The following is a 20997-nucleotide window of genomic DNA, read 5'->3' on the forward strand; positions in this document are numbered from 1 at the left end:
CCATTCCTGCTCTTAAGGATAACATCTGTACCATTAATTGAGATGCGAAAGAGTACATATTGTATTCACTTGTATGCTCCTCATCTTAAGGTTTATACTACCCGGCTTACGTATCTTTCTTGGCCCTCACCCACTGGAACCCTTCTCGCCAACCGTGCGAGTGGGTGATAGAGGTGGTGGTCCTTGGGGAGAAGCCTATGTCAAGGTGAGGCCAAGTGCGAATTCTAGAGAGGCGCCTACTATTTGGGGTAGGAGGGACCGGGTGGGTAGGAGGGACCGGGTGGGTAGGACCCCCAGTAAGCCAGTGCTTTTACGCCACGAATGACGCAAATCAACGCAAGAGCCGGGGGTGGAAATGTCGTCACCATCCGCCTGGGGTTGGCGGAGTTGCCGCGAGAGGGGCGTGTAGACCCCGCCTCGGTGGGTGGGGAGTGGCAGGCCCCGCCTCGGCCCCTCTGGCAGGCTCCGGCTCGAGTCGCTGCGGCTCCGGCAGCCGAGCGGGAGCGCGGAGCCCGGAAGGATGCGGCGCCCGCGGCGGCCTGGGGGTCCCGGGGCATCTGGGGGTCTCCGGGTGCTCCTCTGCCTGATGCTGCTGGGCAGCCGTCCGGGAGGCTGCAACGCCATTAGCGCCCACGGTCAGGAGGAAATGGGGGGATTGGGGGAGGATGGTGCCGGGAGCAGAACTCGGTGGGGGGCGTGGGGGGAAGTGTCACGCAGGTCGCGAGCTCAGGTAGACTGTGTGTGTGGAGTGGGGTAGGGGGAGGCACTGTGAGATGAGGAAGATGAGAGGGCGTCTGCGAGGAAAGGGGCGTAGGCCTGGAGGTGGGGCTGGGAGCCCGGGGGCGGGACCTAAGAGAAGCGGGGAAGACTGCGGTTTGGGGAGACGGAATGGGGGTGCATATGGACAGAGGGACCTAGAGACGGGATACAGGACCTCAGGAGAAGCAAGTCTCTCCGAGGCTCCAAAAAGTGGCGACAGGCGCTGAGGGATGGAGGAGGGGAGGGAAGGAGAGGGAGCCCTGATCTGCTGGGAGTAGAAGTCGGGGCCGCGAGCTCCGGGGTCCCAGCTTTCCGTACAGGATCAGGCCGAGGGAGGGGCCAGGGTTTCTCTTCAAGCCCAGAGAGGCCGATGGCTGTAATCTGATCTCCGATAAGAGAGGGACAGCTGGGGGAGGGGGCCGAAGAAGGTGAAGAGGGAAGGGTCGTCTCACGTCCCCCTCCCCACGGCCAGGCCTGGTGCTGACTCACGTCTGTGCGGACAGAGACAGTCAGCGCTGACTCACGGGCAGGGGGAGGGTGGGGGCGGGGCGCGCGTGGGGGAAGGGGGCAAGCTCGCCGTCTGGCGCTCTTCTTCCCCGCCGGGCTTGGAGGCCAATGCGAGATACTTCCTGTGGCGCCGCGGGTTAGGAGGGTGGAAGATGAAGGCTGGAATGGCGGAGAGGTGACGTCCCTTGGAGACTCCTCACCCTGTTACCCTTCCCTCCCCCATCACTGCTTCCAGGCAAGCCCTCAGCGGCGCCAGGCTCAGAGCTTCAGCACCACGAACCGCCCCAGCAGTACAGGGGCCGCGGACTGCAGGGACAGCGTGGGGAGCATTGCCTTAGAGACACCCCGCTGCTACCCCTTTCCCACACGAAGGGGAAGTGTGCTGGGGTTCCCATCTCTTCTGAGCCCCAGGCCATCATAAGATGCTTGTGGAGATTGGGAAAGGAAAGTCCCCTTTTCCTCAGAATTTGGACAAACACTGCCCCATAGTAATTCTATGAAAGCAGAAGTATCAGTATATGATTCTCCACCATCACGACTCCCATGCACCTGGAGGGTTCTTTTCCCCATTACTCACTTAAGCTCACAGAGGCTTTTAGGGAAAGAATCCAGACTTGCAGATCTTTAAAATCCAAAGCCAGGGGCTTCCCTGGTGGCGCAGTGGTTGAGAGTCCGCCTGCCGATGCAGGGGACGCGGGTTCATGCCCCGGTCCGGGAAGATCCCACATGCTGCGGAGCAGCTGGGCCCGTGAGCCATGGCCGCTGAGCCCGTGCGTCCGGAGCCTGTCCTCCGCAACGGGAGAGGCCCACGTACCGCAAAAAAAAAAATCCAAAGCCAGATCCTGTGCTTTCTTCTCAAGAGGAGGACTCTTCCTCCTCTCCTCCCAGCATAAAGCCTTCCTTAGAATGAAAGAATGGACCCCATCTGCTCCCCCCTTTGCTAGCCTGTTCATCCATCTGACCGTTCTATGTGTGTGGGTGTCTGAGCCTCCGCTCACCTGTCCCCTACAGGCTGTCTGTTTGACCGCAGACTCTGCTCTCACCTCGAAGTCTGTATTCAGGGTGAGTGAGGCCCAAACATAGGATTTACAAAACAGGGTTGGGGGGTGGGTATATAATAAGAAAGAAGTGGGGTGGACTGGAAGGGAGAAGGGGAACTGGGCTTGGAGAAAAGGGGGACTGGACTGGAGGAGCGGAGCTCTCTGAAGCCAAGAGAGGAGATTGAGGGAGTGCTGTCTATTTGCAGCCTGGACTTTGGAAGGCCTGTTGTCCAAGCCCCCCGCTGACACCACTTTTGTGCTCTTAGATGGCTTGTTTGGACAATGCCAGGTGGGAGTGGGGCAAGCCCGGCCCCTCTTGCAAGTCACCTCCCCAGTTCTTCAACGCTTACAAGGTGTCCTCCGACAGCTCATGTCCCAAGGTGAGGTCTAGATGCTCTGGAGGAGGGAGACTGTAACTTGTTTAGATAAGGGTGGGGAAGGGAGGGGTCACCTGACTCCAGGATTTCTCTCACGGAACATTCCTATCACACCCACTCTGGAACCTCACCTTCCCAGACCTTACTGGAGAAGGAGACAAGACAGGAGTGGGGGTGGAACCCTAGAGATAGGCTGTTCACACTTAGACTCTCTGGAGGAATCCAGAGGAGGCTTCTAGAAGACGCCACTGGAAGAGGCCAGCATTTATATCTTTAGGACCAACCCACTCTCTGGAACTGACTGAGTACTCCAGGGCCATGAATCCTGGAGTCTTCAGCCAGGAGAATACCCCCCTCATCCAATTCCCTCATTCAACCAATATTTATCGGGTACTTGTACGTGGCAAATGTAGTTTTAGGTGCTTGGGATATATCAGGGAGTGAAACAAAGATCTCTGCCTACTGGGGTTTACATTTGGGGGTGAAGGGAGGGAATACACCAGAAATTAGAAAACATTAGTATGTCAAAAGGTGATAAGTGCAATGGACAAAACAATTACAGCAGGATAAAGGGATCAGAAATGGTGAGGTAGGAAGCTGTGGTATTAAATTGAGTGGTCAAGATAGACCTTATTGAGACTATGAAATTCAAATAGACATCAAGGAGGTGGGGATGCTTTCCCAGAAGGTTATCTCAGGGAAGAGTGTTTCGGGTGGCCATGGAGCTAGAATAAAAGTCCTAAGATAGGAGCATGAGTTTGAGGAACACCATGGAGAACCCCTGTACAGAGTGTCTCTAAAGGAGTGCTGGAGAGGAAGAGTAGAAGATGCAGTCAGGTAGGTAATGAGGGAAGGGGTGCTCTGGGATTTTATATGAGAATGTATGGACATTGGCTGTACTCTGAGTAAAAGAGGAAACCATCGCAAGGTTTGAGCATAGGGGTGCCTGATCTCACTTCTGCTTTAAAAAGATCACTCTTGCTGCTGTGTTGATAATGGAATGTAGGGAGTCAAGGGTAGAAACAGAAACACGAAACATTAAAAGCTATCACAGTAGCTCATGTAAGAGATGAATAAGCATGGACCAGGGTGGTTGCAGGGAGGTAATGAGAAATGACAGAATTCTGCCTGTATTTTTAAGGTAGTGAGCATGATTTCATGAAATATCGGCTAGGGCCATGAAAGGAAGGGAGTAGTCAAGGATGACACCTAGGTTTTATTGCCTGAACAACTGGGTTGATGGACATGTCATTAATTATGCAGAAGGATCAACTTGGGGAAAGGGGTGTTCAGTTTTGAATACACTGAGTTTAAGATATCCATTCAATAACGTGGGAAGTTGAGTATATAAGATTGGGTTTTGAAAGGGAGAGGTCTGGAGTGGAGATAGGAATTTGGGATTCTGTGGCATATAGATGGTAATTAAACCCATGAGGTGAATGAAATAACCAAAAGATTGTGTGTTTATGAAGAAGAGCCCTAAAGAATTCTATTATTAAGAGGACCAGGAGAAGAAGCAGAACCAACAAGCGAGTCTGAGAAGGGAGAGCCAGCAAGGTAGGAGGAAAAACAAGAGTGTTTGGTGTCCTGGAAGCTAAGTGAAAGTGTATCAATGAGGAAGGAGTGATCAACAGTGTCAAATGATGGTGGTAGGTTAAGTAAGATGAGATCCGAGAATTGACCCTGGGTTTAGATATGCAGAAGCCACTGGTGATCTTGATGAAAGCAGTTTTGGTAGAATAGTTGGGAATAAAATCCTGAATAGAGTGGATAAGAGGGAATGGGAGGAAAAGCATTGGATACAGCCAGTATAGAGAACACTTTCAAAGAGTCTTGCTGCAAAGAAAAGCAAAGAAATGGGGTGATAGCTGGAGGGGAATGTGGGATCAAACAGTATTTTTATAAGATGGGAGAAACTGCATCATGTTTGTATGTGAATGGGAATAATTCAGTAGAGAACAGGAGAAAATGATGATGTAGGAAATAGGGGAGAATTGTGGGGAAGATGTTCTTGAGTAGGTAAGGTAGTAGGGGATGAAATCTAGTGCTCAAGTAGAGGAATTGGCCTTATACAGGAACACAGATAGTTCATCTAATGTTAATAGGCAAAAAAGCAGGTATAGATCCCAGGATATGAGTTAAGAGCAGTACAGATTATTAATCCAGAAATAAGGAAAAAAGGAATGGGGGAATGGGGGTGGAGAGTGGGAGATTATCCCTTTAAAATAGATGACTGACCTTTCCTGAGAGCAGAGTTTCATGGAGGAAAATGGTCAAACAGGAGATCTGCCTCAGGATAAGATGATGTTGATGAATGTTTAAAACAGGTGTATAGTGCTTTGGAGTTTTCCAAGCACTTTTATTTCCCTGATTGCACTTAATCTTTACTACAGACCCATAAAGTATATATTATTCCCACTTTACAAATAAAGAAAACTAAGGTTCAGGATCAATAAAAAGAAGCTGAATAATAATATTGATGATGATGATAATAATAGCGCTTATTGAAAGCTCCCTATGTGTCAGGTACTATTCTAACCATTTTGTATTGTGTATTTTAATTATCGCAACAATTTTAGGAGGTAGAACCCCCATTTTTCAGATGAGAGAACTAAGGCTCAGATAGGTTCAGCTAAGGTCACACAATTAGTTAAGTGGCAGAGGACTTAAACCCAGTCTCACTGGAAGCAGTCTCACTCCCAAATCTATACCTGAGTGTGGGACAAGGACAGCTCAAATCACCCACCGCATCTCTAGACCCCCTCCGCGGCTCCTCTTCCCTGCCAGATTCAATACACTGCTGGGTAGAGGGTGCAGTTTTGATCTACACTGGTCCCTGTTACTGGGCCCTCAGACTGTCCCAAGCCAATCTCAGTCTCACCCTATTCTGTTCCCTGGCAGGACTGTCCTGGCACGATGACCTCACCCAGTATGTGATCTCCCAGGAAATGGAGCGCATCCCCAGGCTTCACCCTGCAGAGCCCCATCCAAGGGACAGGTAGGCATCATTTCTCATCAACTCTATCATAGCAAGGCTGGTGGATCTGTGGTCATCCTGATGGACAGAGGGAAATGGGTACAAAAATCAGCAGGCTGGGGCATGGGTAAAAGAGGTTCTGGAGTAGTCATCTGACATGCTCACATGCCCAACACGAGCTGAGCTCATCCCTGGGGATCCAGCAAAAGAGGGCCATTAAAAACTGTTTTGTTTTGTGTTTTTTTTGCCTGACAAAGTCTTTTTTTTTTTAATTTTTATTGACGTATAATTGATTTACAGTGTTAAAAACTGTTTTGAAACATTTGGACATTTGGTATTTTGGTTTTGGTCTGGTTTGTCTTTTAATGAATTCATTTACTCAGCAAAAAATACAGGGTTATACTATGTGCCAATCACTGTGCTAATCTTTATGGATACAAATTAGTAGAACAAGACAAATTACTTTTTCTCTAGTACTGACATAGGAAAGATATGTTAACAAAGTTTCACCCACATCAGACTCAGATATGAATCAGATAATGGTAATACTTGAACCGATTTCTGGGATGCACCAGGAGATAGAGAGAGTGGAGAAGCTATACTAATTAATACTACATGGTATTGGCACAGACATATATATAAGTACTTATAAGTACGTGTAAAATTATGTTCCTTTTTACAGTTTTTTAAAAATATACGTGTATCTATTCTTTTTCAAATTCTTTTCCCATTTAGATTGTTTCATAATATTGAGCAGAGTTCCCTGTGCTATACAGTAGGTCCTTGTTGGTTATCTATTTTAAATATAGCAGTGTATACAGGACATTTGGTATCTTAATAGAAGCATCAAAGTAGTCCTCATGGAACAAATTAGAATTTGTCGGACTGAAGTTGTTTAATGTTCAGTTTTGTTACTATGTGGAATTGTATATGGTAGGAGGTACCATCATCTTTTAGTGGTTAGGGCCTCTGAAGGCATCATTCAGACCCTGTAAAGCAAAGGAAAGTAAATGACGGCTTGGGGCTCAGATGATGATACCAGGTGAAGAAGGCAGAGTGAGAGGGCACAGTACTGAATGTTCGAATGCGTACCTGGGGACATGCCCACAGGGACAGTGTGGCAAGCTGCAGACACAGTTCATCTAGAGCGGTTCCCAGCTGCCTTCCCCTTCTCCTGTTCTCCCCTTTCCATCCCTAGCCTCACGCTTCCAGCTCTGCCGCTGTGTTGCAGGGACCCAGGCATGCTTACCAGGGAGGCAATGACCTCCGCCCCAGGCTTGGCTCTCTGGCCCTTCCCGATGCTACAGTCTGCTCGCCTGAGGCTACCTCATCTCTTAAGAGAGCAGGCTCATTCTATGCTAAGCCTGGACCCACCATCTCTGCCTCGTAGGCTCTATACGCCCTCCCCCACACAACCAACACACACACACACACACACACAGAAACATAAACACACACACACACTTTGCTTTCCTCCCCAGATCTGGCTTGGCGCCCAGGAGACCGGGTCCCGCTGGGGAGCTGCTTTTACAGGGCATCCCCACTGGCTCCGCCCCTGCTCCCCATCATCGGCTTCCTCGACCTCCAGTAGGTAGGGGTGGAGCTGGGGCAGGCTCCCCCCTCTCCCCTTTGCAGGCTGACCTGCTGCCCCCTCTCCTGGAGCACCTGCTGCTGCCCCCGCAGCCCCCCCACCCTGCCCTGAGTTATGAACCTGCCCTGCTGCAGCCCTACTTGTTCCATCAGGTGAGCCCTAGACCTCCGCCCCACCGCAACCCCAGTCCCCCAGCCCTGATGTCTGCTCTCATCTGAATCTCTGGTTTCCCACAGTTTGGCTCCCGCGATGGCCCCCGGAGCTCAGAGAGCTCCCCAGGAATGGTCAGTGTTGGCCCCCTGCCCAAGGCTGAACCCCCAGCCCTCTTCAGCAGAACTGCCTCCAAGGGCACGTTCGGGGCTCACCCTGGCCATTCCTATGGGGACCCTCCAGGGCCTCCGCCTGCTCAGCTTTTCCAGGAGTCAGGGCTGCTCTACCTGGCCCAGGAGCCACAAGTGCCCAGCAGGGCCAGGGCACCAAGGCTGCCAGAGCAAGGGGGCAGCAGCCAGGCAGATGACTCCTCAGAAGGCTATGAGGAGAAAGGACTAGAGGGTCGCAGGGAGAAGCCTCCTTCCCCAGAAGAGCAGCCAGGTAACAGAGTCCGCAGCATCCACTCCCTGCCTGTGGGGCTGCTTTCTGGGAGGTGGAGCGGGGAGGGTCCTTCCTGACTGCCCACGCATTTGTTAACTTGTCCTTAAAGTCATCCGCACACTCAGCTAGTGTCTACCAACCACCTGCTCTATGCCAGGCACTAGGTAGGCAGTGGGGATACAGTGGGGGCAGTAGAGCTGACATGACTCTTCTTCAGCTGGGGGATCAAGGAGTCCCTGCTGGGCCTGAAGTTTGGTCTTGACACAGGAAGCTCTTTCCCCCAAAGTGTGGACAAGGGTGGGAAGGGGAGGGCATCAGTGTCCTGGTGTTTGAGAAGTTCGTAAATGTGCCGGTCCCCTCCCACCCCCAAACGCGTCCCACAAGTTCATCTCGGCACCAGCCCTGAGCTCCGTGTCTGGCTCCCAGCAGATGTGACTCTGCAGAGGCTGGCAGCCGTGCTGGAGGGCTACGGGGTGGAGCTCCGTCAGCTGACTCCTGAGCAGCTCTCCACCCTCTCCACCCTGCTGCAACTGCTGCCCAAGGGTGCAGGACGAAATCTGGGTGAGTGTCCAGGCAGAGAGACTACCAGCCCCGTGGAGGCCTCCACAGCAAGCAACCTAGAGGGAAAGGGCCAAGGTCAGAGGAGGGAGTTCTTTTGAGACACGGAGTCATTGCCAGCCAAGGGCAGGGAGCAAGGGGTGGGGTGGTGAGCCGAGGAGTTAGAGCAGGAAAGGACTGGAGGATGGAAGCAATGGGAGAAGAAGCCAACAGGGGGTGTGAGCTGGGACCAGGAGGCACGGAGAAAGCTGGGCGGAAGGTAATGAGGACCTAAGGAGGGGCATGGCCACTAAAAAGGAGAAGCCAATGATTGATGGGTAGAGGGAGGACTGAGCAAAGAATAGCTTTGAGTGAGAGGTGTGGCCACTAACAGAGGGAGGAGTTGATAAAACAATGAATTATAAGGCAGATGCACAGAGGCATGAGGCCATGCTTAGGATGAGACCAGCGATAGGGTCTTGGTTACTGACTGCAGGGAAAGAGGCCACAGCAAATGTAACAGGCTCAGGGCCTCTGGCCTTTTCTCCCACCTGCGTTGTGTGGACCTTGGCCTTGGCCCTTTGCCCAGAGTCTTGTTTTTCCTGTCTCTGCAGGAGGGGTTGTAAACATTGGAGCTGACATGAAGAAAGTGAGTTTGTGACACCTCCCTGACCCATAAGTGCCCAACGGCAGCAAACCCCTTGACTGAAATCCAAATCTCAGGATCAGGACCCAGAATCTGTATCCTCCAAGCCCTCATTTTGGTGGAACTGAGGCCCAGAGGCTGCAAGTCATTGTTTAAGGTCTCACCTCAAGTTGAAGGCAGAGCTGGGACCAGAAGCTAGAATTCTTGATTCACTGCTTTTTTACACTACAGTCATCTCAGACCTCACTCTGAGGGTCCCTAGGGGAAGCGGGGGGACGCGAGCAGGCAGGCTCCTGACTGCCCTGCAGCTTGAGGCACTCTGTTTCACATGTTGGATTTCTAAGATTGTGTGGCTAAACAAAAGTCGAAAAACCACGGCCTGCCTGTTCATCTTCTCCCCTAACCCCAGCTTTCCTCCCTCCGGAGCTTCTCCCCACTCCAGCCCCATCCTGCGGATTATTACTGATCATGAATAATCACTCATTCAGTCCTTTTTTCATTCATTCATTCATTCTTTCATTCATCCACTTGGCTCACTTTCCTGGATGCCCTCTCTGTACCCAGTGCTGACCTGGGCCTGGGGATAGAAAGAGAAACATGTCCTAAGCACCCCTGTGGGAGCTCAGTGTCCAGAGTGTGGACCCCCTCCCCCCGACCCCTCCACTGTTAGAGACCATACCTCTATCCTCTCTTCTAAACAGACAATGGAGGAGCAGGTGCAGGGCGCAGACTCAGCCGAGCCTCCACCGCCCACGCCCTCCCTGGCCGGATCCCCCACTGCTGGTCCCACCTCCAATAAAGCCCAGCAGGAACTGAGCTCTGGATCCTCTGAGCCTCCCAAAGCTGCCGGCCCCCCTGCCATGCCCATCCTGCGAGAGGAGAAAAGCCCACTGGGCCAGAGCCAGCCCACGGCGGCAGGGCAGCCCTCTGCTAGGCCATCAGCAGAGGAATATGGCTACATTGTCACTGACCAGAAGTAAGGGCTCCAGCCTGGGGCAGTCTCCTGGTCCCTTGGGTGTTGGGCTGGCCTGCCTGGCAGGAAGCAGAGAGCAGAAGTCCAGATGTGAAGTAGACACGGGGCTGGGCTGCTATGCACCCCTGGAGATTGTTTCAAGATAGTGGCCTAGAGGGTCCCCACTTTCCTTCCTCTGCCGGCTCCCCACCTCCAGGCCCCTGAGTCTGGCTGCAGGAGTGAAGCTTCTGGAGATCCTGGCTGAGCATGTGCACATGTCCTCGGGCAGCTTCATCAACATCAGGTGGGGCTGTATCTGGCTGGGGCTCAGGGATCTAGCAGGTAGCTTGAAGCGGGAGGTGGCTGGAGGGGCTCAGGGTAGGAGGGGAAGACAAACTGTGAGTAAGGGGCCAAGGTCGGGTCAAAGATGTTTCCAGCTGCACTGAAGGTACAGCCACACCCAGCCCTGCTACTGGCCCAATCCAGTATCTTCCCAGCCTCCAACACCCCTGTATGGCATCTCTGATTGGTTTTAGCCCCATCCTCTAACAGGGAGAGGGCCAGAGAGGACCTCTCATTTTGAATCTGGCGTCTGTGGTGGGTGAAGCAGTAACATACCTCCTATTCGGCAGTGTCGTGGGACCAGCCCTTACCTTCCGCATCCAGCACAATGAACAGAACCTGTCTTTGGCGGATGTGACCAAGCAAGCTGGTAAATACTCCTTGACCCCAGCCCGAGTTGTATATATCCAGGCCTGTGGCTGGTGCTCCCCTTGAAATATTCCCAGCCCACATGGACCCTGCCTGCCACCTGGCATAGCATGACATGGGGTGGAGACCACATGGGGCTGGACGGAATCTGACCTACATCCTTCCTGCAGGGATGGTGAAGTCTGAACTGGAAGCACAGACAGGGCTCCAGATCTTGCAGACAGGCGTGGGACAGGTATGAGATAACTGAAGGATCAGTCAAAGCCCCAGAGGGCTGATGTTGCCCACAAGAGATGAAGGCAAACGACGGGAGAATAGGAGCTGAGATCTATCTGGCTGGTCCCCCAGCTTGGCCAGAGCAGCCCTCCCCCATGCAGTTTTCTTTCTGACCAGCAGATGGCCCCAGCGGCTTCTGCTCCCCGCAGGTCCAGCCTTCTCTCCGAAGCCAGCTTACTTGGAAGAACTACCTGAGATGGCCATAGCTGTCCATAGATGTTCTAGAGCAGAGTCTCAAATTCCAAGGGAAAACATGACACAGAAAGGACACTGAACTCAAAATATGCTTCTATTCTGCATCCAACACTGATGCCTCACATTCTACTATTTGATCCCTTGGGTCTCTCTACCCTTCTCTGTATCCATTTTTAAATGCAAAAACTCCTAGGGAGGGTCACCCACTAAGTCTCTGGCAGTGCAATGTGGTTGAGTTGCCTCAATGGGGATTGAGAAGGAAGATCTTCGGCCTCTCCAAGTCCTTCTGCCTGTACCGCCATGCCCCTGCCTCCCAGCTTTGCCCCAGAAGATATCCTAGCAGGGAGTGGGCCATGGAACAGGGGTGGGAAGCAGCTCCTAAGTCTCCCCGCACCACCGCCCCCCTTGATTCTAGCCTTGTTCCCACAGAGGGAAGAGGCAGCCGCCGTCCTTCCCCGACCGGCCCATAGCACCTCTCCCGTGCGCTCCGTGCTGCTTACTCTGGTGGCCCTGGCGGGTGTGGCTGGGTTGCTCGTGGCTCTGGCAGTGGCCCTGTGTGCGCGGCAGCGAGCGAGGCAGCGGGACAAGGAGCGCCTGGCCGCGCTGGGACCCGAGGGCGCCCACGGTGACACTACCTTTGAGTACCAGGTGTGCAGCCCCAGACGCTTGTTGATGAGAGGGAATGGAAGGGGCTCGGGAGTCTGGGTCTCACCTGGGATGAGGGTGGGGAGCTGGATGTCCAGGCAAGGGCTGGAGAAGCCCCAGTGGGAGTGCTGTGGGGCCATTTTGAATGGATGGGAACTGAGAGCCCGTGGTTGCTGAAGTTCTCCCCGGTGCTGCGATTCGGGGGGGCTCTAGGCTTCTGCTCTGTGACATCTGAGGTTGTCATAGGCACCAGCCAAGCAGAACAGCCCCGAAAAGGATGAGAGCCATGGCAGAAGACCCTACCCCAGAGGAAATGGGTTTCATTCAAAAGCAATCAAGGACAAGCCTAGGGACTCTACTGAACTGAGCTCAGGACTCTGTTGGGGAGGATTCAGGGGACCTTGGACCCTATCCCATCCTTCATCCGCAGGACCTGTGCCGCCAGCACATGGCCACGAAGTCCCTGTTCAACCGGGCAGAGGGTCCACCGGAGCCCTCTCGGGTGAGCAGCGTGTCCTCGCAGTTCAGTGACGCGGCCCAGGGCAGCCCCAGCTCCCACAGCAGCACACCGTCCTGGTGCGAGGAGCCCGCCCAGGCCAACATGGACATCTCCACGGGACATATGATTCTGGTCAGGACAGGGCATCGGCCCAGAGGGGGTGAGGGGGCCGGACGGTGGGAGGGGCAGGGCTGGCAGTGGGGGCCAGCGCCAGGCTGTGGTGTCCCTGTAGGCGTACATGGAGGACCACCTGCGGAACCGGGACCGCTTAGCCAAGGAGTGGCAGGCCCTGTGTGCCTACCAGGCGGAGCCCAACACCTGTGCCACCGCCCAGGGGGAGGGCAACATAAAAAAGAACCGCAACCCTGACTTCCTGCCCTGTGAGTGAGTCCTGCTGACCTGCCAGCCCCAGCCCTCTGTCTGCTGGGAGCTCTGGAGGGCTTGGGGGCGGGGCCGGGGTCCTGGCTCAAGCTGAGTGGCAGAGGAGCCAGGACCCCAATGACTGGAGGGGCTTCTGGGGTGGGATGCGGGGTCTGTGCAGATGACCACGCTCGCATCAAGCTGAAGGTGGAGAGCAGCCCTTCTCGGAGCGATTACATCAACGCCAGCCCCATTGTGAGTGGCCCCCACCTCCTCCCCCTTTTCATCCTGCCCCCATAGACTCTGTTTCCCCACCCAAGGCCCCAGAATTGTGAGCCTGTTATCCTAGCATGGAAATGGGGCCTCTCAGGCTCCCCCAGACCCTGGCCCGCTCCCTTTGACCAAGCCTCTCCATAGTGGCATTTCCCATTCTGGCTCATGATGTATCTTTCCCGTCCGCAGATTGAGCACGACCCTCGGATGCCAGCCTACATAGCCACACAGGGCCCACTGTCACATACCATCTCAGACTTCTGGCAGGTGGGCTTTTGGAGGGAGGGCTTTTCCAGGGAGTAGGCACCCTTGTGGCCAGCCAGGGCCAGCCAGGGCCCAGGGAGGTTAGAATGGAGCTTACCTGTGTCTCTGTCCCTAGATGGTGTGGGAGAGTGGCTGCACCGTCATTGTCATGCTGACCCCGCTGGTGGAGGATGGTGTCAAGCAGTGTGACCGCTACTGGCCAGATGAGGGCTCCTCCCTCTACCATGTGTATGAGGTCAGCAGGACCCCACGGCCAGGAGACGATGGGGGTGGAGAAAGTGGATGGTGCACCACTCATGCATGTGTGAACATATGTGTATATAAACATATCTGTGCATACACATATATTCACATACATGCATATACATGTGTGTATGTGTGTCCAGTCTAGGGCCAAAAAGCACTTGTAAGGACCTATGATGAAGGGTACAGATATAAAGCTATAAAACCACTGAAACTAAGGTGAGAAGCTACAAGTCAGGAGTACAGTTTTGAGACAGGGAAGATATGTATACTCAAAGGCCAAGATTGAGACCTACTTTTATCGAGCCTAACTTAGATCTGAGTTTCCTGGAGGCTGAAGCAAAGAAAGAAATGCCACCAGTCACATATATTGCTTATTTAAAACAGAAACAAACTTTTTCATTAGGAGAAAAGATAGGTAGGGGGGAACTGGGCAGAGGCAAAGCAAGGGAAGGAGCAACACTCCTGACAAATGGGAGGTGACACCCCCCTCCAATAAAACAAGAGACATTAATTGCACACATCCAGTTTCTCATGAGCACTGGATAGCAGTTTTGCATCATCAGACGAGCACGCAACAGTCTTTTTTTTTTTAAGTTTTAAAAATTGGTCTTGCTTGTGGTTAAAGAAAAAAATCAAATGAAAATACAGAATTTTATCAAAGTTTATGGTGTGTGTAGCAAGACACTTTGCTAGTCTCTGTGCAGAAGAGGAAGGAGAAACTTTGAATTCACGAAGCTCACAATATTGGGAATTCCCTCGCGGCCCAGTGGTGCTTTCACTGCCCTGGGCCTGGGTTTGATTCCTGGTCGGGGATCTAAGATCCCTCAAGCCACGGGGCGCAGCCAAAACAAACAAACAAACGAAAACTCACAATAGTTGTGTCTAGATGAAAAAGCCACCAGTTGTCCTGAGCAGTCCATAAGTGACACAAACAGCTAGGGTTCTTGGGGACAGCTGGAACAGTTGGGGCGGGCGGTTGGGTGAGCTTCCTGGAGGATTTAGAATTTGACTGGCCTGGGAGGCCGGGAGGATTTGGGGATGCCCTGCCGCGCTCAGGCCTGCGCCCCCTCCTCCGCAGGTGAACCTGGTGTCGGAGCACATCTGGTGCGAGGACTTCCTGGTGCGGAGCTTCTACCTGAAGAACGTGCAGACCCAGGAGACGCGCACGCTCACGCAGTTCCACTTCCTCAGTTGGCCGGCAGAGGGCACCCCGGCCTCCACCCGGCCCCTGCTGGACTTCCGCAGGTGAGCGCCCCAGCGCCTGGGCGGTGGGGCGGCCCGGGGGAGGCTCCGAGGAACCGGGGAGAGAGCAGCACAGGAGCAGGGGGCCGGGAGCCAGGCTCCCTTACCTTCTCCCAGTCCATCAGGTCCTCCTCGGGCCCCAGGTCAGGTGAGGCAGATCCTCTAGCCTGACCTGGAGCCTCGGCCTCAGGTCCGCTGGTGCCCCCTGCTAGACACCCCAAACCAGGACTGACTCTGACCCCCTGGACCCCCTTCCAGACACCACCTCCCAAACCAGAACTGACGCTCTGTGTCGCTGTGCCCATTCCTCCACTGCTGTAGTCCAGCCCCTGTCTGCTCTCTGTCTGCTGGCCAGCTGTCTCCTCCCTCTCTCTTGCCCTCTTTTTCTCCCTGCCTCTCCGTGTCCGGTGCTTTCTCCATAACCCCATTCCCCCCAAGAAGGGCTCACTTTGTTTCTAGCTCTCTCCCTCTCTCCTTCTCTCCCTCTCCCTCTCCTCGGTCCCTGTTGCCTGTTTCCTCCTGTCCTGTGCTTCCAGGTGGCCAGCACTAGTCTCTGTGTCTGCTGTCCCCTCGCTGTCTCTCACTCCCTCCTGCCATCCCCCTTCTTTATCCCTCTGTGTCTCTTTGCCTCTATTTCCCTTTCCCTTTGTCTTTCCCTCTCTTTCCCTCCCTTCCTTCCCTCTTCTCTCCCCCCTCCCTCCCCCGCCCACCTCTTTCTCCATCACTCTGTCTCTCGAAGGCTGCCTCCCTCTTCCCCTCCATCCACGTTTCCCCCTCTCTGCACCTCTCCCTGTCCCTCCTCCCTGCTCTGTTTCCCCCACCTCCCTCCCATGTCTGCCTATTTACTCTCTCTGTGTCTCTGTCTCCCCCCACCATCTCTCATTCTCTTCATGGCTCTGTCGTCTCCCCTCTCTGTCCCCTCCCTCCTCCTCCTCTCTCTCTCTCTCTCTCTCTCTCTCTCTCTCTCACGGCTGCCAGTGTCATTTTTGTGATCTGCAGCTAGTATTCTCACTCCAGTTGCATAGTCACAAAAGTGATCATTGGCAGGTGTGGCCGCTGCACGGACAGGACATGAGGACGTGTGGGCCCAGGGACCACCCTGAAGGCTGCTGGGAGAGCCGGGGGCTGGGGGGACTCAGGCAAGGGACAAATACTATCAAAGGGAGTGCGGGAGGATCTCTGGATTCTTGGGGACTCAGTGGAACCAGGTGGGGGCTGGGACAGGAGGCTAACAGGGGGACCTGCCCTGTTCTGACGCTGAAACCGTGCCCAGACCAGGCCTCCAGCATCCCCTGCCTGTCCCCTCCCTAGACAGGTGGCTGAGAAGCCTGCTGCCATGGCAGGGGCCTCACCCACACTGTGGCCGCTTCCTGCTTCTCTGCCCGTTGCCAGGCTGGCCTGAGGTCTCTAGGCGCTAGGCAGAGGGCAGAGGGGCAGAGCCGGCGGGGTCGGGGGGCAGTAGAGGGAGGAACCTGGAAATAGTTTCTGAGCCTCAGGACAATGGTTTCTAACTGGAGTCCCCGGGGCCTGAGGCACAGGCTTCTCAAAAGCAACGCTAGGGGCATCAGAGCTATTTTTTTTGTTTTCCACATTTTAAAAATCTTTATAGAACTAGTGCATGGACCTGTTTTAAGGCTGCACAGGTTAGCTAAAAGGTTATATTTCTTTGCTTTAGGCTGGGATTATGTAAACTCAGTTGGCATTAGACACCCAGAACAAATTAATTGCTGCTTAATAAATATAGTTTGGTGAAGGTCCACCAGAGGCAAGGCAAAATAGTTCTTTAAGTCCTAGAAAGTGACTCTGAGCAAGTTCCTTGACCTCTGTCTGTTTTCTTACCTGTGAAATGAGAATGATGACCCATACTTTAGGGGTTGTTACAAAAGTCAGTAGCATAAAGTCTGTAAAATCTGCTTTAAGTGCTTGGCATGTAGCAAGGGCTCTATTAATTCTAAATACTGTTTCTCATCATTATTATTAAATGATTGGGAACCACTGTGGCAACTTCTGTTCAACCCCAGCCCTGATGTACCAGCCAATATGCTAGAAAACCATGTGGACTCCTGGAAAACCTTTCAAAGTCACCTGGCCCCTGCAAGCCTGGAGGAACATCACTAAGTTCCAAGCTTCCCCTGAAGTACTCTAATAACCCCTCAGAAGGTCCTCCCTTGCCCTGGCCCATTGGAGGTATCAGAAATCTGCAAGTGACTCTCAAAGCAGGAATGTCATAAGGGACAAGGGCAGGTTAGACTGGGCCACCGAGAGAGGAACAAACCCCCTGCTCATTGCTGAGCTGCTGTGATCAGGGCAGCAGAGCCTGAGGTCCAGGTGGACCAAGTCTGAATATGACCCAACCACGGAGCACCAGTGCGGAGGCAAGACTTATCCAGGGAGACAGGCGCAGCATCATATTCAGAGCGGAGGTGTTGTCCTCCCCTCGCCAGGGGAACTCCGTGCCCAGGGCTACTACCTGACCTCACTGCTGGTGAGGACCACAGGAAGCCTGGGTGGAGAGCGGAACACCTTGGGCAGTCGTAGGCGCAGAGCAAGGATGTGGCAAGATTGACACCCTTGAAGTCACCGGAAAGCCTTTCCTCCCTGAACTTCTGGCAGAAGTGGCTGTTAATATTATGTCTTATTATTAATCATACTATCATTTAATGAGCACCTACTGTGTGCCAGGTATTGCACTTAGTTCTTTACATGGATTATTTCACATAATCATAGTAAGAACCCTAAGAAGGAGATTACTACTCTTATCATCCCCATTTTACAGGTAATAAAACTGAGGCTCAAAGAGGTTCAGTCAGTTGTTCCAGGTGCACAGCTTGGGTACATAGCTCGTAAGTGATGAGGCAAGCCCAGTACCACCTACACTATCTCTGGTTCTTTGCCTCCAGCCCTGACTCCTGTCTCCAGCCCTCTTCCCTCCTCTGCCCTTGGCATGTGGGGAGAAAAGGAAGAAAGAGAGGCCCTCAGGTGTGTGTTTCAGTTCCCCTTTCCCTATGCCGGTGCGCCCTGACCTCACGCCCATTTCTTATTGCAGGAAGGTGAACAAGTGCTACCGGGGCCGCTCCTGCCCCATCACTGTGCACTGCAGGTGAGTGCAGGGGGGCTGGGGTGGGGATGGAGGGGGACAGGCCAGCCCAGGCCAGAGGGCCCTGAGGTGGGGCATTCCTGGCTCCCACCCCCTCTCTGGTCCTGCTCCCTCAGCCCACCTCCCAAGCATGCTGCCTGCCTGTCCCCTTGATGCCAGCGAACTACAGCCCATGGGCCAAATTCAGCATACCATCTGTTTTCTTAATGGCCCATGAGCTAAGAATGATGTTCCTATGTTTTGAACAGTTGAAGAAAAAAAAAAAAAAAGAACGTACTACAGAGACTATACGTGGCCCACAAAGTTGAAAATATTTACCATCTTGTCATTTACATAAGAAGGTTGCTGAATGAAAGCCTGGCCAGAGGCTGGAGAAAGCGATTCCCTCCCGCTGCCTCTGCCTCAGGGCAGAGCCAGGGCTATCCTTTTCGGTTAGCTCACTGCCCAAGAGACACCCCACGGGTCACAGGCTCCCCGCTCGAGGCCCAGTTCCCAGGACCCAGGGGCCATGACCGTTCCCTCATCCTCCGCTCACTCATCCCACCCCGTCCCCAGCTAACCCTAACAGCTCTACCAGTCTCCCCCTGTCCTCCCGGTTCCTGCTGGGTCCCAAACTCAGCCGGTCACCATCTCCTCTTTCAGTGACGGTGCAGGAAGGACTGGCACCTACATCCTCATCGACATGGTACTGAACCGCATGGCAAAAGGTGACGACCCCCCTCCCCCCAGCCACAGCTCGCCCACAGCCCAGCCTCTGATTAGGGTCTCCCCAGCCCCCGGGATCACAGGAGTTCGTGGAGGGCAGGTTGCCACACCCCCAGGCTTTCTCCAGTCCTCCAAGCCTCCCACCCCAGGATGCCCTAGGCTTTCGGGATCCTACCCTCCTCTGGACACCCCCTGAGCAGCCCCGTGCTCCCCCTACCCAGGAGTGAAGGAGATTGACATCGCTGCCACCCTGGAGCATGTCCGTGACCAGCGGCCTGGCCTCGTCCGCTCCAAGGTAACCGTTCCTCCCTGCACCCACCCTAGCCACACCACCCTTCCCCAACCAAAGTGGCAGCAACCGGCCTCTCCTGCCTGCCTCCATACCCCTCCTCTGGGAGGGCTCCCTCCCCGCCCCCGCCACGCAAGTGACCTCCCCAAAGCACCCCCCACCCCCGGGGCAGGAGCAGAGGCCAGGCCCCCCCGTGACCCTCCTCCCCCTGCCCCTCCCCAGGACCAGTTTGAATTTGCCCTGACAGCTGTGGCGGAGGAGGTGAATGCCATCCTTAAGGCCCTGCCCCAGTGAGGCCCTTGGGGCCCCTCCGTGGGCAGCCCAGCCTCTGCTCCCTCTTTGCCTACGTGAGCGTCTATCTGTGTACTCACTCCTCACTTCCCCACCTGCCACCTTGGCCCCTCTTGGGCATGTCTGGCCCTTCCAAGAGGAGCGTGTAAAGAAGGGGAAGTGGGAAGGGGCACCCCGGGAGCCCTGGCATCAGTCCCGTGGGGGAGCTGGCCGCCGGCCAGGAGGAGAGGAAAGTCAAGAATTCCACCCCAGAGCCTCCTCCTGCCTGAGTTCCCTGGCCCCCATTTCCCACCACTCTGGATGCTCCCAATATGTCTGTGTGGATGCCCTCCACCCTCCGGTGTGGCTAGAATGGGGCGGAGGGGCCACCATGTCCAGCTCTTCCTGTTCTCCCAGCCCCTGCTGCCCGCTGACCTGCCTCCACGACCCACACTCTGGCCCTTGCCCTTCCTACCCCCTCCCCCGGCCCTCCCGCCGCCACATGCCGCTCAACTCTCTCCCCCTGGCACAAGAGAACATTTCTAGAAAAATCTACTTTTGTATCAATGTGAATAAAGTTAGTGTGTCGTGTGTGCAGCTGCAACCCAGACTCCTACGCACTTCTGTCTGCTCTGCTTCCAGACTCCAGCCCCGGCCTGGAGCCGGGCCCCGCTGCCTTTCTCAGGAGATGCAGAGAGGGTGAGGGGAGGGCCAGGCTGCCGAGTCACGCTCTCCAAGGCTTGAATGGTAGCTAATAACAATTGGGCAGTGGTTTTTTTATGCTGTGCTCCCTGTGTGTCTGGCAGTCTCCAAGGTGCTTTACACCCATTAACTTGTTTAATCTTCAGGACACGCTACCAATTATTAGCCCCATCTTACAGACGAAGAGACTGCGGCACAGAACTTGCCCCAGGTACCACAACTAGTTAAGTGGTGGAGTTAGGATTCGAACGCAGGCATGCTTGACCTCTTTGCTGCCGGTCCTCTCAGTTCTTGGGCGGCTGCTTCATGTCCTTCGGCCTCAGGAATAATGTACGTCGAGCAGGACTGAGGTTAGGACTAAACGAGGTGATGCAGGCCAAGTGCTCACCACACCTTAAGCACAAGTAGCTAAACTCTGAGAGCGACTCGCAGACCCGGCCTATGAGATGTGACAACAGCCATTCACCTGGGGGCAAGGGGCACTTTCTCCCCCCTCCCCAAGAACGTTCCGCCCTGTATGGCGCCAGAGGAGCCCTCATCTGCATGTCACGAGGTGTCCTTGTCAAAGGTGGTAGATGTAGAAATGAGGCAAGAGAGCCTTGGGCATGGAGGTACTCGGGAGTTAGGGCCACCTAGCCTTGCCAAGGTTCCGACCCGTCACATGAATAATGGGCGAGTACCACCCGTCCTGCGCAGGGAGCGAAGGGACCAGTGAGTGGACCACAGGCCCTTCACCCTTCACCTGTGCTCTGCTGAGGTTCAACACCACTGGTTTGTCATCTCAAAGGCCGGACGTGGGCAAAACAGCCATTTTACAAGCTTCCAGCAGATTCTCTCTCTCTCAAGATAGAGGCTTGACATTCCTCTTTCAGGGCAGGCTGCTTCCTTGCTTTGAGAAAAATACAATATAGACCCTTTGGCCACTGAAGATGAAGCCAAGTGTTCATCCCGGAATGGAAGAGAGAGTTGGTGGGGAGCCACACCTCCCCGCTTGACAATAGAAAGGTGCTTGTCAAAGGTGGCTGGGAGGGCATCTCTGCAGGTGTCTGGAGAGAAAAGGGGGAGAGGTACCTGGCTTTCTCCTCCCTGGGACCCTGATGAGTTTGGGGCCTGGACCCTGGGTGGGGTGGACGTGTGCCACTCCACATGGAGAGGGGCAGGCCTCTGACACTGCCCACTGGCCTTAAGCTAAGGAGACCTGTGGAGGGGACTCAGTCTCTGGGCCTTGGGAGGAGGTTTTTACAGG

General features: G+C 54.3%; 1 protein-coding gene across 3 annotated transcripts; it reads left to right on the forward strand.

Moving 5' to 3' along the window:
• Positions 1-445: 445 nt before the first annotated feature.
• Positions 446-19653, forward strand: PTPRN (protein tyrosine phosphatase receptor type N). Of its 3 annotated transcripts, XM_082630097.1 has the most exons (23): positions 446-635; positions 2278-2328; positions 2573-2686; positions 5585-5681; positions 7142-7403; positions 7488-7842; positions 8272-8403; positions 8994-9028; positions 9727-10001; positions 10195-10281; positions 10610-10689; positions 10859-10923; positions 11589-11807; positions 12235-12435; positions 12536-12683; positions 12845-12918; positions 13126-13203; positions 13316-13435; positions 14525-14691; positions 17735-17788; positions 18428-18492; positions 18712-18785; positions 19002-19653. In XM_082630097.1, exons 1-23 carry the CDS (start codon positions 521-523, stop codon positions 19071-19073), a joined length of 2940 nt encoding a protein of 979 aa, XP_082486223.1. In that variant the 5' UTR covers positions 446-520; the 3' UTR covers positions 19074-19653. The 3 variants fall into 3 exon arrangements, with proteins under 3 accessions (XP_082486223.1, XP_082486225.1, XP_082486224.1); XM_082630099.1 differs by lacking the exon at positions 10195-10281; XM_082630098.1 differs by lacking the exon at positions 2278-2328.
• The last annotated feature ends 1344 nt before the right edge of the window (positions 19654-20997 follow it).

The sequence above is a fragment of the Mesoplodon mirus genome, assembly GCF_964341445.2.
Source record: "Mesoplodon mirus genome assembly, chromosome: 8".
Classification (NCBI taxonomy): domain Eukaryota; kingdom Metazoa; phylum Chordata; class Mammalia; order Artiodactyla; family Ziphiidae; genus Mesoplodon; species Mesoplodon mirus.